Source organism: Oncorhynchus nerka, linkage group LG28, assembly GCF_034236695.1.
Source record: "Oncorhynchus nerka isolate Pitt River linkage group LG28, Oner_Uvic_2.0, whole genome shotgun sequence".
In the NCBI taxonomy this organism is placed as follows: Eukaryota; Metazoa; Chordata; class Actinopteri; order Salmoniformes; family Salmonidae; genus Oncorhynchus; species Oncorhynchus nerka.
In genome coordinates, this window is record NC_088423.1 from 18,334,922 (window position 1) to 18,355,036 (window position 20,115).

General features: G+C 44.9%; 1 protein-coding gene across 2 annotated transcripts in view; it reads left to right on the forward strand.

Annotated features, from left to right (window-relative positions):
• Positions 1–13,961, forward strand: part of LOC115113833 (disks large homolog 5-like) — a 167,826-nt gene extending 153,865 nt beyond the window's left edge. For both annotated transcript variants that reach the window (XM_065012672.1, XM_065012673.1), the window contains exons 32-37: positions 968–1,161; positions 2,308–2,451; positions 2,721–2,848; positions 3,111–3,220; positions 5,596–5,705; positions 12,407–13,961. In XM_065012672.1, coding sequence (XP_064868744.1) covers positions 968–1,161; positions 2,308–2,451; positions 2,721–2,848; positions 3,111–3,220; positions 5,596–5,705; positions 12,407–12,510 — 790 coding nt within the window. In that variant the 3' untranslated portion in view covers positions 12,511–13,961. The remainder of the gene's footprint in view (positions 1–967; positions 1,162–2,307; positions 2,452–2,720; positions 2,849–3,110; positions 3,221–5,595; positions 5,706–12,406) is intronic.
• Positions 13,962–20,115: the final 6,154 nt, after the last annotated feature.

Below are 20,115 nucleotides of genomic sequence, written 5' to 3' on the forward strand. Positions count from 1 at the left end.
CTCAACAAATTGGATGCAGTCTATGACAGTGCCATCCGTTTTGTCACCAAAGCCCCATATACTACCCACCATTGCGACCTGTACGCTCTCGTTGGCTGGCCCTCGCTTCATACTCGTCGCCAAACCCACTGGCTCCATGTCATCTACAAGACCCTGCTAGGTAAAGTCCCCCCTTATCTCAGCTCGCTGGTCACCATAGCATCTTCCATCTGTAGCACACGCTCCAGCAGGTATATCTCTCTAGTCACCCCCAAAACCAATTCTTTCTTTGGCCGCCTCTCCTTCCAGTTCTCTGCTGCCAATAACTGGAACAAACTACAAAAATCTCTGAAACTGGAAACACTTATCTCCTCACTAGCTTTAAGCACCAGCTGTCAGAGCAGCTCACAGATTACTGCACCTGTACATATATCTATAATTTAGCCCAAACAACTACCTCTTTCCCTACTGTATGTATTTATTTTGTTCCTTTGCACCCCATTATTTTTATTTCTACTTTGCACATTCTTCCACTGCAAATCTACCATTCTAGTGTTTTACTTGCTATATTGTATTTACTTTGCCACCATGGCCTTTTTTTGCCTTTACCTCCCTTATCTCACCTCATTTGCTCACATCGTATATAGACTTGTTTATACTGTATTATTGACTGTATGTTTGTTTTACTCCATGTGTAACTCTGTGTCGTTGTGTGTCGAACTGCTTTGCTTTATCTTGGCCAGGTCGCAATTGTAAATGAGAACTTGTTCTCAACTTGCTTACCTGGTTAAATAAAGATAAATAAAAATAAATAAGTGAAAGCTCAGGAGTGAAAGCTCAGGAGTGAGGGGTGAGTGTGGTGGGGGTACCTGTATCAGACAGGGGGAGACAGGCCAGGGCAACTTGCCTACCTGGTTATATAAAGGTGAAATAAAAAAATAAAATTCAAATAAAATTCAAACCCGTTGTATTCCCCTGTGTTTTTCAGAATGGACCAGGAGTTCTACAGGAGACACAGCATGCCTGATATGAAGGATGAGAGCGGTACCGCCAGTAAGACCCTCTCGGCTGCCGCTCGCAGGTCCTTCTTCCGCAGGAAACAGAAACACAAGCGCTCTGGGTCTAAAGACGGGAAGGACCTAGTGGACGCCATCAGCACTGACTCACTGCCCATCATGGAGGGTGAGGAAGGACCATTCACACCTTACTGTACTGTAAATGATAACCGTGGAACATGTAGATTCTTGATTCATCTCATGTAATGGTCATGTGTGACTCAGTTGGTGACAGGGCTCTACAGTGCGACCATTTCACCCACATATGCGCCTAAATATTTTGCCGTGAGACCTGGAGTTTTAATTTGGTAGCACCAGTGCACGAGGTTAAAGATCACCCAGAGGATAATTGTTGCAATGATTACTTCACTGAACCGCAGCCCCTGAGCACCATGGGGAACACACTGAGTGCAGATTCATGACTGTCATGTTTGGACCATTACAACAAAGAAAACGGCTTGATACCTTTTCTTTGTGTGCTCCTACATTTTGTTCAACTTAGGCGCACACTCGCTGCTTGTAAAAAATAACTGAAAGGTCAGCGTAGAGCCCTGGGTACACCAAGGTTGCCGGGTCCATTCCAACTGTCACGTTCTGACCTTTATTTGTTTACCTTTACCTTTGTTTTGTCTTTATTTAGTATGGTGAGGGCGTGAGTTGGTGTGGGCAGTCTGTTTGTGTTTCTATGTTTTTTCTATTTCTGTGTTTGGCCTGATATGGTTCTCAATCAGAGGCAGCTGTTTATCGTTGTCCCTGATTGAGAACCATATTTGTGTAGCCTGGGTTTCACTGTTGGTTTGTGGGTGTTTGTTTCCGTGTGTGTGTTTGTCGCCACACGGAACTGTTTCGGTTTGGTTATTTCACGTATTCGTTTATTGTTTTTGTATTTCATAGTGTTCAGTGCTTTTCTTATTAAAATCGTCATGAACACTTACCACGCCGCATCTTGGTCCGATCCTGAGGAGGAAATCTGCCGTTACACCAACACGGTTCACATTCCCATAATGTATGCACTTGCTTTGTACTGTAAGTTGCTTTGGATAAAAGTGCCTCAAGTGGCATATGCTATTATTCATGTAGGTGCAAAGCTAGTTTTCCACTGCAGTGTTCATGATCTCTGTTTTGACATAGTGCTATAATGTCTAACTACCAGAGTGTCCAGGAGGTGGAGTGATCCATTCCCAGACCTGTGCTGGTTCGGGGGTTAGGGTATCATGTACACTGTAGTTTTCCATAATTCTGCTGACGGTTCTATGTGTTGTCTATCTACCAGATGGTGTGAGCCTGGCCTACCAGAGGATCCAGAAGGTAGAGTGTTCCAGCCCCAGACCAGTGCTGGTTCTGGGGCCCCTAGTGGAGGCTAACAAGGACATGCTGGTGAAGGAGGCCCCTGGGAGGTTCTGTCGGTGCCTACCTGGTGGGCTGTTATGTTATGATAATGCTATTTCATGTTAGAACATCGCTATGTCATGTTATTATAATACTATGTCATGTTCTAACAGTGATGTGTCATGTTATGATAATGCTATGTCATGCTATAACAGTGCTATGTCACGTTATGATAATGTCATGTTATGACAGGATTGTAAACTACTCAAATAAGTAAATTCATTGTCAATTATCATGTGTTATTTTATACAGACTCATGAAATACTAAAATGTGATTATTTTTGTCTGTCTATTCAGAGGTGATGAAGGCATCTCAGCAGGCGATAGAACGAGGGGTGAAGGACTGCGTCTTCATCGACTTCAAACGAAGGAGCGGCCATTTTGATGTCACAACTGTTGCTTCCATCAAGGAAATCACAGAGAAGGTACATATTTAGGAGAGAAACCAGTTCAGCATATTTTGTACATAGACAGGACTAGTAAATATCTGGATTAATACATAGCAGCTGCCATCCCATATCGTGACAGTGTGTATGTTATGTACAGTGTGACAGAACCTAACAAAATGGCTGTTAGATTTTGTCAGTTGATCTAATGATATGTCATTTTGGAAACATTCTTTGCTGTGCTTTCATTCATTTCTCATGCAAACCCAACTGGTTAGATTTTGTTGTTTCTATTTTGAAGGATTGTCACTGTTTACTTGACATTGCACCCCACGCCATCGAACGGCTTCACAGCGTTCACATCTACCCAATTGTCATTTTCATTCGCTACAAAAATGCAAAGCAGATAAAGTGAGTACTAGCCCCCATTCTACTGTAAATACTTATTTTTGTGTGCTGTATTTTGAGACAATGATCTAACACCACTGCTATCAGAGTCATCTGGCCAAGCTACCACAGCTGCTTTCCCTCATGGAGTTCCTCTATTGAAATGGAAAAGCTCATGGATCTCCTTTAGTCTTCTTTAAACAACTTTTTTTTTATACCAATAACAATGCTACCAATCAATCAACTGTATTTATAAAGCCCTTTTTACATCAGAACTTGTTCCAAAGTGTTTATACTGTCACGACTTCCGCCGAAGTCGGTCCCTCTCCTTGTTCGAGCGGCGTTCGATGTCACCGGCCTTCTAGCCATCGCTGATCCATTTTCCATTTGTTTTGTCTTACACACCTGGTTTCAATTCCCCAAATACATGTTCATTATTTAACCCTCTGTTTTCCCCATGGTTTTGTGCGTGTTTGATGTATTTCAGTCCTATTGTGTGGGCTTGGTATTACTACATGCATTTGGTCATTTTGAGTAAAGTTACTTTTATTACTCATCTCTGCTGTCCTGCGCCTGACTCCTCTGCACCAGCTACACCCAAACCTTTTACATATACGGTAACTCTGCCTACACCACAAACAGCATGCAAGCAAGCAGCACATTACCTCATCTACTGCCACTTTCCAATATCCCTGCTGTTTTCACGGTTGACTTACAGTAGTGTATTAAGTTTCCTTGTCTTTCAGTCTAGGTGCACTTTCATTACTATAACATTACAGAAATGATCTCCGATTCATTCCTATCACAGACACGTTCCAAAACAAATTAATCAATGTGATCAAAATGAAATTAATCAGAAACGGCCCTAGCCGACACTCCTCTTGGGATAATTGTGATTCATTAGAGAAGATCTCTGGTTGGTATTTTAATTTGTAATCGGAGGGGAAGATTAAGTCTTCTGAACACACAGACATGCACACTCTCACACACAGACACGCCAGGGCTCAACGCGGACTTTTTTTTACAAGGAGCACGTGCGCCTAAGTTGAAAAGGGTAGGTGCGCACAAAGACATTTAGGAGCACAATGAAAAATATTTGAGGTAATAAAGCTAGAATCCTTAATTTTTTTAGGCACAATGGTGCTCCTAATTTAAAATTCCAGGTTGCACAGCAAAATATTTAGGTGCATATGCAAATAAAATGGTCGCACTGTAGAGCCCTGCAGGCACTCACACACTGTCTCACACATTCTCGTACACATTCACAGAGACTCGTGCAGTGCGGCAGTGGACATGGAGAGGATCTGATTGAACTAAGCCTTCTCTGTCATCAACTGAGTGCCAGCTGTCCCTGGCATGGGAGGAGAGGCTGAGCCCTATAGCTCTGTGGTGGCCTGCGGGGGCGTCTAGCTGAGCTATCCCTGTGACTGAGAGGCTGAGCTCTATAGCTCTGTGGTGGGCTGCGGGGGCGTCTAGCTGAGCTATCCCTGCGACTGAGAGGCTGAGCTCTATAGCTCTGTGGTGGGCTGCGGGGGCGTCTAGCTGAGCTTTCCCTGTGACTGAGAGGCTGAGCCCTATAGCTCTGTGGTGGCCTGCGGGGGCGTCTAGCTGAGCTTTCCCTGTGACTGAGAGGCTGAGCTCTATAGCTCTGTGGTGGGCTGCGGGGGCGTCTAGCTGAGCTATCCCTGGGACTGAGAGGCTGAGCCCTATAGCTCTGTGGTGGGCTGCGGGGGCGTCTAGCCTCTGTGACTGAGAGGTTGAAAGTTGGGCCTGTCTCTTCCAGTTTTGAGCTTTGTACTGGGGGCTGCTCGTCTCTGTCTCAGAGAGAGGCTGGAGGCTGGGCCCTACAGTACACTCTCAGCTATTTGGCTAAGCTGCTCTTCACTCACTCCACACTACCAGCAGAGACCAATCATCTCATATATAAACACGTGAATAGTATGTCTATGGCAGATGCCTTAGAGAGAGAGCGAGAGAGAGAACCAAACCATGAACCACTCTCTGACTTTCTATCCTTTGGATGGCGTCATATAGTCAATATGTAGACTGTAGGCCAGGCAGGGAAAGGAAAACAGCAGGTCAGGAGCAGACGGGTCACAGACAAGAGAGGCTCACCCAGTTGCCACCCAGTGTGCCTGTTTTAAGTTTGACTGTACTTACCGCTCAGTTCGTACAGCACTATTACTCATCAACACTGCAATTGTAGTGAAGAGCAGAGAGTCTTTCTTTTTTGTTGTTGCTGTCATGATTGGCTTCTATGCATATAATTGGGGGTAATTTTGTTGCCATGCCACCAACAGTCTCTGTGTGATATCAACTGTGTGCCATGTGTCACCTCTTTTTTTTAATGAACTGAAATATTTGATATTTAATATGATTTTGTTCTTTCCTTCCTTCAGAGAACAGAAGGATCCTCTATACTTACGGGATAAAGTCTCTCAGAAACATTCCAAGGAGCAGTTTGAGATGGCACAGAAAACTGAACAGGAGTACAGCAAGGTCTTTACAGGTTAGTATTATGTTAATATCATATAGTAACATTCAGTTTGTTGCTATGTGAGAAGGCCTGTCATATGTACCTACAGTCTGGAGTCAGACCAGGCCTCGTATTCATAAATTGTATCAGAGTAGGAGTGCTGAACTAAGATCAGCCTGTTAGATCGTAATGAGTGAAGTTACATAGACAGAACCGGACCAGATCATCTACTCTGAGACAGAACCGGACCAGATCATCTACTCTGAGACAGTAATGGCCCAGATAATCTACTCTGAGACAGTGATGGCCCAGATCATCTACTCTGAGACAGAACCGGACCAGATAATCTACTCTGAGACAGTAATGGCCCAGATCATCTACTCTGAGACAGTAATGGCCCAGATAATCTACTCTGAGACAGTAATGGCCCAGATCATCTACTCTGAGACAGTAATGGCCCAGATCATCTACTCTGAGACAGAACCGGACCAGATCATCTACTCTGAGACAGAACCGGACCAGATAATCTACTCTGAGACAGTAATGGCCCAGATAATCTACTCTGAGACAGTAATGGCCCAGATCATCTACTCTGAGACAGAACCGGACCAGATCATCTACTCTGAGACAGTAATGGCCCAGATAATCTACTCAGAGACAGTAATGGCCCAGATCATCTACTCTGAGACAGTAATGGCCCAGATCATCTACTCTGAGACAGTAATGGCCCAGATCATCTACTCTGAGACAGAACCGGACCAGATCATCTACTCTGAGACAGAACCAGACCAGATCATCTACTCTGAGACAGAACCGGACCAGATCATCTACTCTGAGACAGAACCGGACCAGATCATCTACTCTGAGACAGTAATGGCCCAGATAATCTACTCAGAGACAGAACCGGACCAGATCATCTACTCTGAGACAGTAATGGCCCAGATAATCTACTCAGAGACAGAACCGGACCAGATCATCTACTCTGAGACAGAACCGGACCAGATAATCTACTCTGAGACAGTAATGGCCCAGATCATCTACTCTGAGACAGTAATGGCCCAGATAATCTACTCTGAGACAGTAATGGCCCAGATCATCTACTCTGAGACAGTAATGGCCCAGATCATCTACTCTGAGACAGTAATGGCCCAGATCATCTACTCTGAGACAGAACTGGACCAGATCATCTACTCAGACAGAACCAGACCAGATCATCTACTCTGAGACAGAACCGGACCAGATCATCTACTCTGAGACAGAACCGGACCAGATCATCTACTCTGAGACGGTAATGGCCCAGATCATCTACTCTGAGACAGAACCGGACCAGATCATCTACTCTGAGACAGAACCGGACCAGATAATCTACTCTGAGACAGTAATGGCCCAGATAATCTACTCTGAGACAGTAATGGCCCAGATAATCTACTCAGAGACAGTAATGGCCCAGATCATGTACTCTGAGACAGAACCGGACCAGATCATCTACTCTGAGACAGAACCGGACCAGATCATCTACTCTGAGACAGTAATGGCTCAGATCATCTACTCTGAGACAGTAATGGCCCAGATCATCTACTCTGAGACAGAACCGGACCAGATCATCTACTCTGAGACAGTAATGGCCCAGATCATCTACTCTGAGACAGTAATGGCCCAGATAATCTACTCAGAGACAGTAATGGCCCAGATAATCTACTCAGAGACAGTGATGGCCCAGATCATCTACTCTGAGACAGAACCGGACCAGATCATCTACTCTGAGACAGAACCGGACCAGATCCGGTCCGGTCCAGGTCCACAGACGATGCAATCTCAACCACACTGCACACTGCCCTAACCCACCTGGACAAGAGGAATACCTATGTGAGAATGCTGTTCATCGACTACAGCTCGGCATTCAACACCATAGTACCCTCCAAGCTCGTCATCAAGCTCGAGACCCTGGGTCTCGACCCCGCCCTGTGCAACTGGGTACTGACTTCCTGATCAGAGCCCCAGGTGGTGAGGTAGGCAACAACATCTCCTCCCCGCTGATCCTCAACACGGGGCCCCACAAGGGTGCGTTCTGAGCCCTCTCCTGTACTCCCTGTTCAGCCACGTGGAGGGACGCACGCTCCAACTCAATCATCAAGTTTGCGGAGACACAACAGTGGTAGGCTTGATTACCAACAAGACGAGACGGCCTACAGGGAGGAGGTGAGGGTTTAGTGTGGTGTCAGGAAAATAACCTCACACTCAACGTCAACAAAACCAAGGAGATGATTGTGGACTTCAGGAAACAGCAGAGGGAACACCCCTATCCACATCGATGGAACAGTAGTGGAGAGGGTAGCAAGTTTTAAGTTCCTAGGCATGACACATCACAGACAAACTGAATTGGTCCACTCACACTGACAGTTAGTTGTGAAGAAGGGTGCGTCCAGATCAGCGCAAGGTTCTTCAACCTCAGGAGGCTGAAGAAGTTCGGCTTGTCACCAAAAGCACTCATGGAACTTCTACAGATGCACAATCGAGAGCATCCTGGCGGGCTGTATCACCGCCTGGCACGGCAACTGCTCCGCCCTCAACCGTAAGGCTCTCCAGAGGGTAGTGAGGTCTGCACAACGCATCACGGGGCAAACTACCTGCCCTCCAGGACACCTACACCACCCGATGTTACAGGAAGGCCATAAAGATCATCAAGGACATCAACCAATGAACCACTGCCTGTTCACCCCGCTATCATCCAGAAGCGAGGTCAGTGACAGGTGCATCAAAGCTGGGACTGAGAGACTGAAAACAGGGACATCTCAAGGCTATCAGACTGTTAAACAGCCACCATTGAGTGGCTGCTGCCAACACACTGTCATTGACACTGACCCAACTCCAGCCACTTTAATAATGGGAATTGATGGGAAATGATGTAAATATATCACTAGCCACTTTAAACAATGCTACCTTATATAATGTTACTTACCCTACATTATTCATCTCATATGCATACGTATATACTGTACTCTACATCATCGACTGCATCCTTATGTAATACATGTATCACTAGCCACTTTAACTATGCCACTTTGTTTACTTTGTCTACATACTCATCTCATATGTATATACTGTACTCGATACCATCTACTGTATGCTGCTCTGTACCATCACTCACTCATATATCCTTATGTACATATTCTTTATCCCCTTACACTGTGTATAAGACAGTAGTTTTAGAATTGTTAGTTAGATTACTTGTTGGTTATCACTGCATTGTCGGAACTAGAAGCACAAGCATTTCGCTACACTCGCATTAACATCTGCTAACCATGTGTATGTGACAAATAAAATTTGATTTGATTTGATTTGATCATCTACTCTGAGACAGTAATGGCCCAGATAATCTACTCAGAGACAGAACCGGACCAGATCATCTACTCTGAGACAGTAATGGCCCAGATAATCTACTCAGAGACAGAACCGGACCAGATCATCTACTCTGAGACAGAACCGGACCAGATAATCTACTCTGAGACAGAACCGGACCAGATCATCTACTCTGAGACAGAACCGGACCAGATAATCTACTCTGAGACAGAACCGGACCAGATCATCTACTCTGAGACAGTAATGGCCCAGATCATCTACTCTGAGACAGTAATGGCCCAGATCATCTACTCTGAGACAGAACCGGACCAGATCATCTACTCTGAGACAGTAATGGCCCAGATCATCTACTCTGAGACAGTAATGGCCCAGATAATCTACTCAGAGACAGAACCGGACCAGATCATCTACTCTGAGACAGTAATGGCCCAGATCATCTACTCTGAGACAGTAATGGCCCAGATAATCTACTCAGAGACAGTAATGGCCCAGATCATGTACTCTGAGACAGAACCGGACCAGATCATCTACTCTGAGACAGAACCGGACCAGATCATCTACTCTGAGACAGTAATGGCTCAGATCATCTACTCTGAGACAGTAATGGCCCAGATCATCTACTCTGAGACAGAACCGGACCAGATCATCTACTCTGAGACAGTAATGGCCCAGATCATCTACTCTGAGACAGTAATGGCCCAGATAATCTACTCAGAGACAGTAATGGCCCAGATAATCTACTCAGAGACAGTGATGGCCCAGATCATCTACTCTGAGACAGAACCGGACCAGATCATCTACTCTGAGACAGAACCGGACCAGATCCGGTCCGGTCCAGGTCCACAGAGGAATGCAATCTCAACCAGGCTGGGGAGGCACACTGCCCTAAACCTGGACAAGAGGAATACCTATGTGAGAATGCTGTTCATCGACACAGCTCGGCATTCAACACCATAGTAACCTCCAAGGGTCATCAATGATCGAGATGTTGGGTCTCGACCCCGCCCTGTGCAACTGGGTACTGGACTTCCAAAGGGCCGCCCCCAGGTGGTGAGGGAGGAAACAACATCTCCTCCCCGCTGATCCTCAACATGGGGCCCCACAAGGGTGCGTTCTGAGCCCTCTCCTGTACTCCCTGTTCACCCACGACACGTGGCCACGCACGCTCCAACTCAATCATCAAGAGAGCAGTAGGACGACACAACAGTGGTAGGCTTGATTACCAACAACGACGAGACGGCCTACAGGGAGGGAGGTGAGGGACTGGAGTGTGGTGTCAGGAAAATAACCTCACACTCAACGTCAACAAAACTAAGGAGATGATTGTGGACTTCCGGAAACAGCAGGGGAACACCCCCTATCCACATCGATGGAACAGTAGTGGAGAGGGTAGCAAGTTTTAAGTTCCTCGGCATACACATCACAGACAAACTGAATTGGTCCACTGCACACTGACAGAGAACAGGTGAAGAAGGCGCAGCAGCGCCTCTTCAACCTCAGGAGGCTGAAGAAATTCGAGCTTGTCACCAAAAGCACTCACGAACTTCTACAGATGCACAATCGAGAGCATCCTGGCGGGCTGTATCACCGCCTGATTACGGCAACTGCTCCGCCCTCAACCGTAAGGCTCTGGCAGAGGGTAGTGAGGTTGACGCATCAGGGGGCAAAACTACCTGCCCTCCAGGACACCTACACCACCCGATGTTACAGGAAGGCCATAAAGATCATCAAGGACATCAGTTTCCGAACCACTGCCTGTTCACCCCGCTATCATCCAGAAGGCGAGGTCAGTACAGGTGCATCAAAGCTGGGACTGAGAGACTGAAAAACAGCTTCTATCTCAAGGCTATCAGACTGTTAAACAGCCACCATTGAGTCTTTGCTGCCAACACACTGTCATTGACACTGACCCAACTCCAGCCACTTTAATAATGGGAATTGATGGGAAATGATGTAAATATATCACTAGCCACTTTAAACAATGCTACCTTATATAATGTTACTTACCCTACATTATTCATCTCATATGCATACGTATATACTGTACTCTACATCATCGACTGCATCCTTATGTAATACATGTATCACTAGCCACTTTAACTATGCCACTTTGTTTACTTTGTCTACATACTCATCTCATATGTATATACTGTACTCGATACCATCTACTGTATGCTGCTCTGTACCATCACTCACTCATATATCCTTATGTACATATTCTTTATCCCCTTACACTGTGTATAAGACAGTAGTTTTAGAATTGTTAGTTAGATTACTTGTTGGTTATCACTGCATTGTCGGAACTAGAAGCACAAGCATTTCGCTACACTATCATTAACATCTGCTAACCATGTGTATGTGACAAATAAAATTTGATTTGATTTGATTTGATCATCTACTCTGAGACAGTAATGGCCCAGATAATCTACTCAGAGACAGAACCGGACCAGATCATCTACTCTGAGACAGTAATGGCCCAGATAATCTACTCAGAGACAGAATGGACCAGATCATCTACTCTGAGACAGAACCGACCAGATAATCTACTCTGAGACAGAATGGCCCAGATCATCTACTCTGAGACAGAATGGCCCAGATAATCTACTCTGAGACAGAATGGACCAGATCATCTACTCTGAGACAGTAATGGCCCAGATCATCTACTCTGAGACAGTAATGGCCCAGATCATCTACTCTGAGACAGAACCGGACCAGATCATCTACTCTGAGACAGTAATGGCCCAGATCATCTACTCTGAGACAGTAATGGCCCAGATAATCTACTCAGAGACAGTAATGGCCCAGATAATCTACTCAGAGACAGTGATGGCCCAGATCATCTACTCTGAGACAGAACCGGACCAGATCATCTACTCTGAGACAGAACCGGACCAGATCATCTACTCTGAGACAGTAATGGACCAGATAATCTACTCAGAGACAGAACCGGACCAGATCATCTACTCTGAGACAGTAATGGCCCAGATAATCTACTCAGAGACAGAACCGGACCAGATCATCTACTCTGAGACAGTAATGGCCCAGATCATCTACTCTGAGACAGTAATGGCCCAGATAATCTACTCAGAGACAGAACCGGACCAGATCATCTACTCTGAGACAGAACCGGACCAGATAATCTACTCTGAGACAGAACCGGACCAGATCATCTACTCTGAGACAGAACCGGACCAGATAATCTACTCTGAGACAGAACCGGACCAGATCATCTACTCTGAGACAGAACCGGACCAGATAATCTACTCTGAGACAGAACCGGACCAGATCATCTACTCTGAGACAGAACCGGACCAGATAATCTACTCTGAGACAGTAATGACCCAGATTTGAAAACCGTTTTTTTTGTGTTGCAGGTATCGTCCAAGGAGGAAGCCTGTCCTACATTTGCACTCAGATCATGACTATAGTGGACCAAGAACAAAGTAAAGTCATATGGATTCCTGATGGAGCTTTCTAGAAGGTTTCTAGGTGCTTCTATCTATGTAACACTTCAACCCTTAACAAGGAAGGTTGGGTATGATACACTTATCCACAGCTAAATGTTAAAAACTAGTCAACAATATCACATCACTGTTGTTATAATAGTCAACTATGAGGGTTGCATCCCAAATAGCACCCTATTCCCTATGTAGTGCACTACTTCCCCAAGTAGTATATAGGGAATAGGGTGCTATTTGGGATGCAGCCTCTGATATACTCTCAACATAACACTTATCTGAAAGATGAAGATTCATATAGCACTGATTTATCTCACACCCCACAAATAGAAGTAATAATCCCACTATAATGATGATGTCATAGTGATGCTGTATACTTCAGACAGGCCTAGAGATTCGTTTACACTAGTATTTAATATTGTAATGCTTTTTTACTTGAATGTTTGTCCCTTAACTCCACTATGGCACTCCTTGACTCTTCCTGTTCCTATGGTTCTCAATCATATGTCAGAATAGAAGTCGATGGATGGAATAGAAGAAAACAACATTTTAGACTTGTCTCAGACCTGTTTGTGCTGTAGTTGTTATCATGATGTCACAACGGATCTGGGATCAGTCTAGAAGACCATGTAATAACCATGATGAACTATAGTTATGGCAACAGGCTCAACATGGGAGCAGCAAGTTTTTCTTAACAGAATGGAATGGACCACTTTGTTCTCATCTTTATGTATGTTTTTTTGTCATTTCAATTCTCTAATCCCAATCTAATAATGTTGGTTATGAACCTTCCTTTATAGCCTACAAATGTAGCAGTTAGTGAACAGAAATGATTGTGTATGTTGTATTTTTTTCCCTCTGTTTGTCATATAATTTACATATTTAAAGACAAAAATGTATGACAAATTTGCATGATTCTTTTTTTCCCCCAAGTTGATGTAAATGACAGACGTTTGTTTTACAACCCACTTACTGTTCTCAATGCAAAATTCCAGGTTTTATATATATATATATGTTTCCTTCTGTATGTTGTGCCAAACTAAACAGATTTGTTCTGCACCATTTATCCTTCAACCTAGTAATGCTTGAACAGTAAGAAATGCAATAATACTTCACCGTAGGTACGATAGTTTCACCATGAGAAAATGTATGTGTTGTAGAGTTGTTCCAATGTTCCTAACATTTCATACATTTCCTAATGGGCATCTCTATTACCCGAAATGTAGAATTTAAAAAAGGGATATTTTATTTCTTTTCTCGGGGTTTGAATGCACCAAATTAAGAGGATGAATTCATACATTTCAACATTATGATAAACTGGTAAATTACTTTTCCTTTTTTCTCTATAATATTTCATCTTCTCATGTTGGTTGAAACACGAAAATAGACTATAGATATAACTTCACTTCTCAATGAAATTATATTATTTGTATCAAATGTTAAGAAAAATAAATACATGTGGGGAACGTTGTCCAATTGATTTGTTTTAATTGTAATTTACATTTACATTGTACCATTACACACAAACAAAAACGTTCACCACAAGGCCAACTACCTCCTGGGACGAGGGACTGCGCTGAAACTCAGCACCTGCATATGTGAACTGGCACATTTGGAGCGTGTCAGGTATACACCATACACAGACGTGCATATTTTTATCACAATTTTCTTCAATGACTGATAAAGATTCGTCTAGTTGTTTTTCTGGATGGTGTTGTTTGTGTTTGCACTCGCCTCTGGATTTGTGTTTGTGCAGGACTGGTTATAACATGGTGTGCTGAGGACCAAGAGTGACGAGCACTCTGATGGAAGTGTAATTGCAGGAGTAACCTTCCAAGACAACTCACTCCTTGTCTGACCTACACTCTGTCCCCTTTGGTACTAGTGTATTTGGTCTATAGAAGAAGCCAATCTATCCATATTATTCCAAGATGAGTGTGTAATTATGCCCGTTATCATGTCTGTATGATCTATCTCCTTTTGTCTCTGTTATATTCATATTTTTCACCTTTGTTTTACACACAGCACAGCCAGAAGTGGACTGGCCACCCCTCGGAGCCTGGTTCCTCTCTACCCGGCACAGCCAGAAGAGGCCTGGCCACCCCTCGGAGCCTGGTTCCTCTCTACCCGGTACAGCCAGAAGAGGCCTGGCCACCCCTCGGAGCCTGGTTCCTCTCTACCCGGTACAGCCAGAAGAGGCCTGGCCACCCCTCTGAGCCTGGTTCCTCTCTACCAGGTACAGCCAGAAGTGGACTGGCCACCCCTCGGAGCCTGGTTCCTCTCTACCCGGTACAGCCAGAAGAGGCCTGGCCACCCCTCGGAGCCTGGTTCCTCTCTAACCGGTACAGCCAGAATAGGCCTGGCCACCCCTCGGAGCCTGGTTCCTCTAGGTTTCTTCCTACGTTCCTGTCTTCTAGAGAGTTTTTCCTAGAAACTGTGCTTCTGCCTCTGTATTGCTTGCTCTCTGGGCTTTTAGACTGGGTTTCTGTAAAGCACTTTGTGACAAATGCTGATGTAAAAACTGCTTTATAAAGTACATTTTGTTGATTGATTAAATGAATAGTCTCTGTACTAACAGACATACTGTACTCAAACACGTTATATAAATGGAAGTTCCCTAATTTGAAGACCAGGTGAGAGAGTCTCAGGAATATGTAGCAGTAGCATAGCCAGAAATTATATTCACTCTCACTGGTGGGCAAAAATAACTGAAAGTCACACCCCCAATAAGCCACAAATATGACCGCATTGAGGCATATGTCGCTGTGTTTCTATGGATATCACTGCCTACTTATATTTGTTGATTTAGCAAACGAGACAGCACATAATCCAGTCCCTTTATCACAGTCAACACACCTATATTTGAGCTTTAATTAGCTTTAAAAAACAAAACTTTCTTAGCCACATGGCAAAATGTGTAGAATAGCGTGAGATTAGCGATAAAACTGCACATTTTTCTCTTTGCCATAATTTGAAGACCAGGTGAGAGAGTAAAGTCAAATCAAACATTATTTGTCACATGCGCCAAATGCAACAAGTGTAGACTTAACCGTGAAACGCTTACTTACAAGCCCTTAACCAACAGTGCAGTTCAAGAAGAAGAAAATATTTACCAAGTAGACTCAAATAAAAAGTAACACAATAACAATAACGAGGCTATATACAGGGGGCACCGGTACCGAGTCAGTGTGCAGGGGTACAGGCTAGTTGAGGTAATCTGTACATGTTGGTGGGGGCGAAGTGACTATGCGTAGGTAACAAACAAACAGCGAGTAGCAGCAGTATACAAAAGGTAGGGGGTCAATGTAAATTGTCTGGTGGCAATTTTATGAATTCTTCAGCGGTCTTATGGCTTGGGGATAGAAGCTGTTGAGGAGCCTTTTGGTCCTGGACTTGGCACTTCAGTACCGCTTGCCGTGCGGTAGCAGAGAAAACAGTCTTACTTGGGTGACTGGAGTCTCTGACAACTTTATGGGCTTTCCTCTGATACCGCCTAGTATATAGGTCCTGGATGGTAGGAAGCGTGGCTCCAGTGAGGTACTGGCACGTTCGCACTACCCTCTGTAGCGACTTACGGTCAGATGCCATACCAGGCGGTGAAGCAACCGGTCAGGATGCTCTCGATGGTGCAGCTGTAGAACCTTTTGAGGATCTGGGGACCCATGCCAAATCTTTTCAGTCTCCTGAGGGGGAAAAGGTTTTGTCGTTCCCTCTTCACGACTGTCTTGGTATGTTTGGACCATAGTTTGTTGTTTCAAGAAACTTGAAACTCTCGACACGCTCTACTACAGCCTCGTCGATGTTAATGGGGGCCTGTTCGGCCCGCCTTTTCCTTTAGTCCACATTCAGCTCCTTTGTCTTGCTCACATTGAGGGAGAGGTTGTTGTCCTGGTACCACACTGCCAGGTCTCTGACCTCCTCCCTAAAGGCAGTCTCATCGTTGTCCGTGATCAGGCCTACCACTGTTGTGTCATCAGCAAACTTAATGATGGTGTTGGAGTCGTGTTTGGACACGCAGTTGTGGGTGAACAAGGAATACAGGAGGGGACTAAGTACACACCCAAGTGTTAAGGTTCAGCGCGGCAGACGTGTTATTGCCTACTTTACCACCTGGGAGCGGCCCATCAGGAAGTCCAGGATCCAGTAGCAGAGAGAGGTGTTTAGTCCCAGAGTCCTAGCTTAGTGATGAGCTATGAGGGCACTATGGTGTTGAATGCTCAGCTGTAGTCAATGAACAGCATGGCGCTGAATAACATGGCTGATGTTTTACATTCTCCCAACCAGTTGTGTTATTTATTTTAATATTTTTGCGTTGTGTAACTTATTTTTTAAAACTTATTGTGTACATAATGTTGCTGTTACCGTCTCTTATGGCCGAAAATAACTTCTGGACATCAGAAAAGCGATTACTCACCGCGGACTGGAAGAAACATTTTCCTTAAACGAGTCCAACAAGAAGGATATCCTGCTTTCACTGGAACAGGCCCAGATCCACGCCTTTTGCGTGAAGAAAGGACGCCGGAAAAGGGGCTGCAGATTTGTCATCCTTCTGAGAATCGAGTAAACTCCCAATGCCTTCCGTTCTTCTTGCAAACGTGCAATCATTGAAAAATAAAATTGATGACCTACGATTTTCCTCTCAAAAGGACATTAAAAACTGTAACATCTTATGTTTTATGAGACGTGGCTGAACGAAGATACATAGAGCTAGCGGGATTTTCCATGCACCAGCACTACAGAGACGCTACCTCTCGTAAGACGAGGCGTGGGGGTGTGTCTTTTTGTCAATAACAGCTGCTGTGCAAAGTCTAATAGTCTCGAGGTATTGCTCACCTGAGGTAGACTACCTTATGATAAGTTACCAAGAGAGTTCTCATCTGTATTATTCGTAGCCGTCTATTTACCACCACAAAACTAAGCTGGCACTAAGAGCAACTCTATAAGGCCGTAAGCAAAGAAGAAAATGCTCACCCAGAAACGGCGCTCCTAGTGGCTGGGAATTTAATGCAGGCAAACTTAAAATCGGTTTTACCACATTTTTACCAGCATGTCACATGTGCCAGCAGGGAAATAAATCCTAGACATGTACTCAAAGCATGCACGGACCAACTTCCAAGTGTCTTCGCTGACATTTTCAACCTCTTCCCGACCGAGTCTGTAATACCTACATGTTTCAAGCAGCCTACCATAGTCCCTGTGCCCAAGGAAGCGAAAGTAATCTGCCTAAATGATTACCACCCCGTGGCACTCACGTCGGTAGCCATGAAGGGCTTTGAAAAGCTGGAAAGGCTGGTCATGGCTCACATCAACAGCATTCACCTGGCCACCCTAGACCCACTCCAATTCACATATGCCAGCAGCATACTACCCTGCATCCCACTGCTGGCTTGCTTCTGAAGCTAAGCAAGGTTGGTCCTGGTCAGTCCCTGGATGGGAGATCAGATGCTGCTGAAAGTGGTGTTGAAGGGCCTGTAGGAGGCACTCTTTCCTCAGGTCAATTTTTTTTTATCTCAATAGCCCAGGGCAGTGATTGGGGATGCTGCCCTGTGTAGGGTGCAGTCTTTCGGATGGGAAGTTAAGCGGGTGTCCTGACTCTCTGAGGTCATTAAATGATCCCATGGCACTTATCATAAGAGTAGGGTGTTAACCCTGGTGTCCTGGCTAAATTCCCAATCTGGCCCTCATACCATCATGGTCACCTAATAATCCCCAGTTTACAATTGGCTTGTTCATCCCCCTCCTCTCCCCTGTAACTATTCCCCAGGTTGTTGCTGTAAATGAGAATGTGTTCTCAGTCAACTTACCTGGTTAAATAACAGTAAAATGAATAAATCAAATAAATTACTGCCAAAACAGATCCACAGATGATGCAATCTTAATTGCACTCCACACTACCCTTTCTCACCTGGACAAAAGGAATATCTAGCAGTAGCATAGCCAGAAATGATGGCTATTGGTGGCCAATAATAACTGACTGAAATGAGAGTGAATGTCATTCCAGAGCACTTAAAGCTATTCATTCTATCTGATATTCTTTGCATGTTTAGGTAAAAATACATATGATGTCCCCTTTGGAACACTGACAAGTAGAGAGCATTCCATGTTTTATTTGTATGATTTTGTTGCTCAATCTGATTGGGTGGGTCTTGGGCTGGGTGATGGCACAGTGATGATCAATGAATTGATCGTTTTTGAAAACATTCCAAATACACTTGAGCTATGCAATTCAATTGTTGGTCATAGTTGAAAAGTCATTACTAATTGATTGTTTCAATACTGATCCTGATATGGTAGCCAGTTCCTTTGAACAGCCATTCCATTATCAGTCCATGATGTACCAACTTTACAATGAAGATAACAAAGAGACAATGGATATGTAGGTCAAACAGGATGTTGTGTGTGCTAGCTAGTTTTTTCAGAATGCCGTCCCAATGTCTGGATTGAATTGATTTGAAGTAAAAACCTACAAGTACCAAGCTGGACGTGAATCAGACGATCCCGCAGGTGAAAAAGCCGGATGTGGAGGTCCTGGGCTGGCGTGGTTACACAAGGTCTGCAGTTGTGATGCCGCAGACCTCATGGAATGAGATTCGAAATTGCTATGAGATTTGAAATTGAGCTCAGGTGCATCCTGTTTCCATTGTTCATCCTTGAGAAGTTTCTACCACTTGATTGGAGGCCACCTGTGGTAAAAGCCTACTTTTTGAAGTGATTTGTTTAATTATCAGATTAAAATATCATCACACAACACCCATGATATGTGAAACTGAGCCTGTGCAGACTGCAAAAACAACAGTAAACACAATCAAATATGTACATGCCACAGTATCCCATCTTCGATCAGCTCAGTCTCTCCCTCGCTACAGGGCTTAGAGCTGGTAGTGAACTGTAAGGCTCAGTCTCTCCCCCGCTACAGGGCTTAGAGCTGGTAGTGAACTGTAAGGCTCAGTCTCTCCCTCGCTACAGGGCTTAGAGCTGGTAGTGAACTGTAAGGCTCAGTCTCTCCCCCGCTACAGGGCTTAGAGCTGGTAGTGTACTGTAAGGTCCAGTCTCTCCTTCGCTACAGGGCTTAGAGCTGGTAGTGAACTGTAAGGTCCAGTCTCTCCTTCGCTACAGGGCTTAGAGCTGGTAGTGTACTGTAAAGGCCCAGTCTCTCCCCCACTACAGGGCTTAGAGCTGGTAGTGTACTGTAAGGCCCAGCCTTCCCCTCGCTACAGGGCTTAGAGCTGGTAGTGAACTGTAAGGTCCAGTCTCTCCTTCGCTACAGGGCTTAGAACTGGTAGTGTAATGTAAGGTCCAGTCTCTCCTTCGCTACAGGGCTTAGAGCTGGTAGTGAACTGTAAGCCCCAGTCTCTCCTTCGCTACAGGGCTTAGAACTGGTAGTGTACTGTAAGGCCCAGTCTCTCCCCCGCTACAGGGCTTAGAGCTGGTAGTGTACTGTAAGGTCCAGTCTCTCCTTCGCTACAGGGCATAGAGTTGGTAGTTTACTGTAAGGCCCAGTCTCTCCTTCGCTACAGGGCTTCGAGCTGGTAGTTTACTGTAAGGCCCAGTCTCTCCTTCGCTACAGGGCCTAGAGTTGGTGGTGTACTGTAAGGTCCAGTCTCTCCTTCGCTACAGGGCATAGA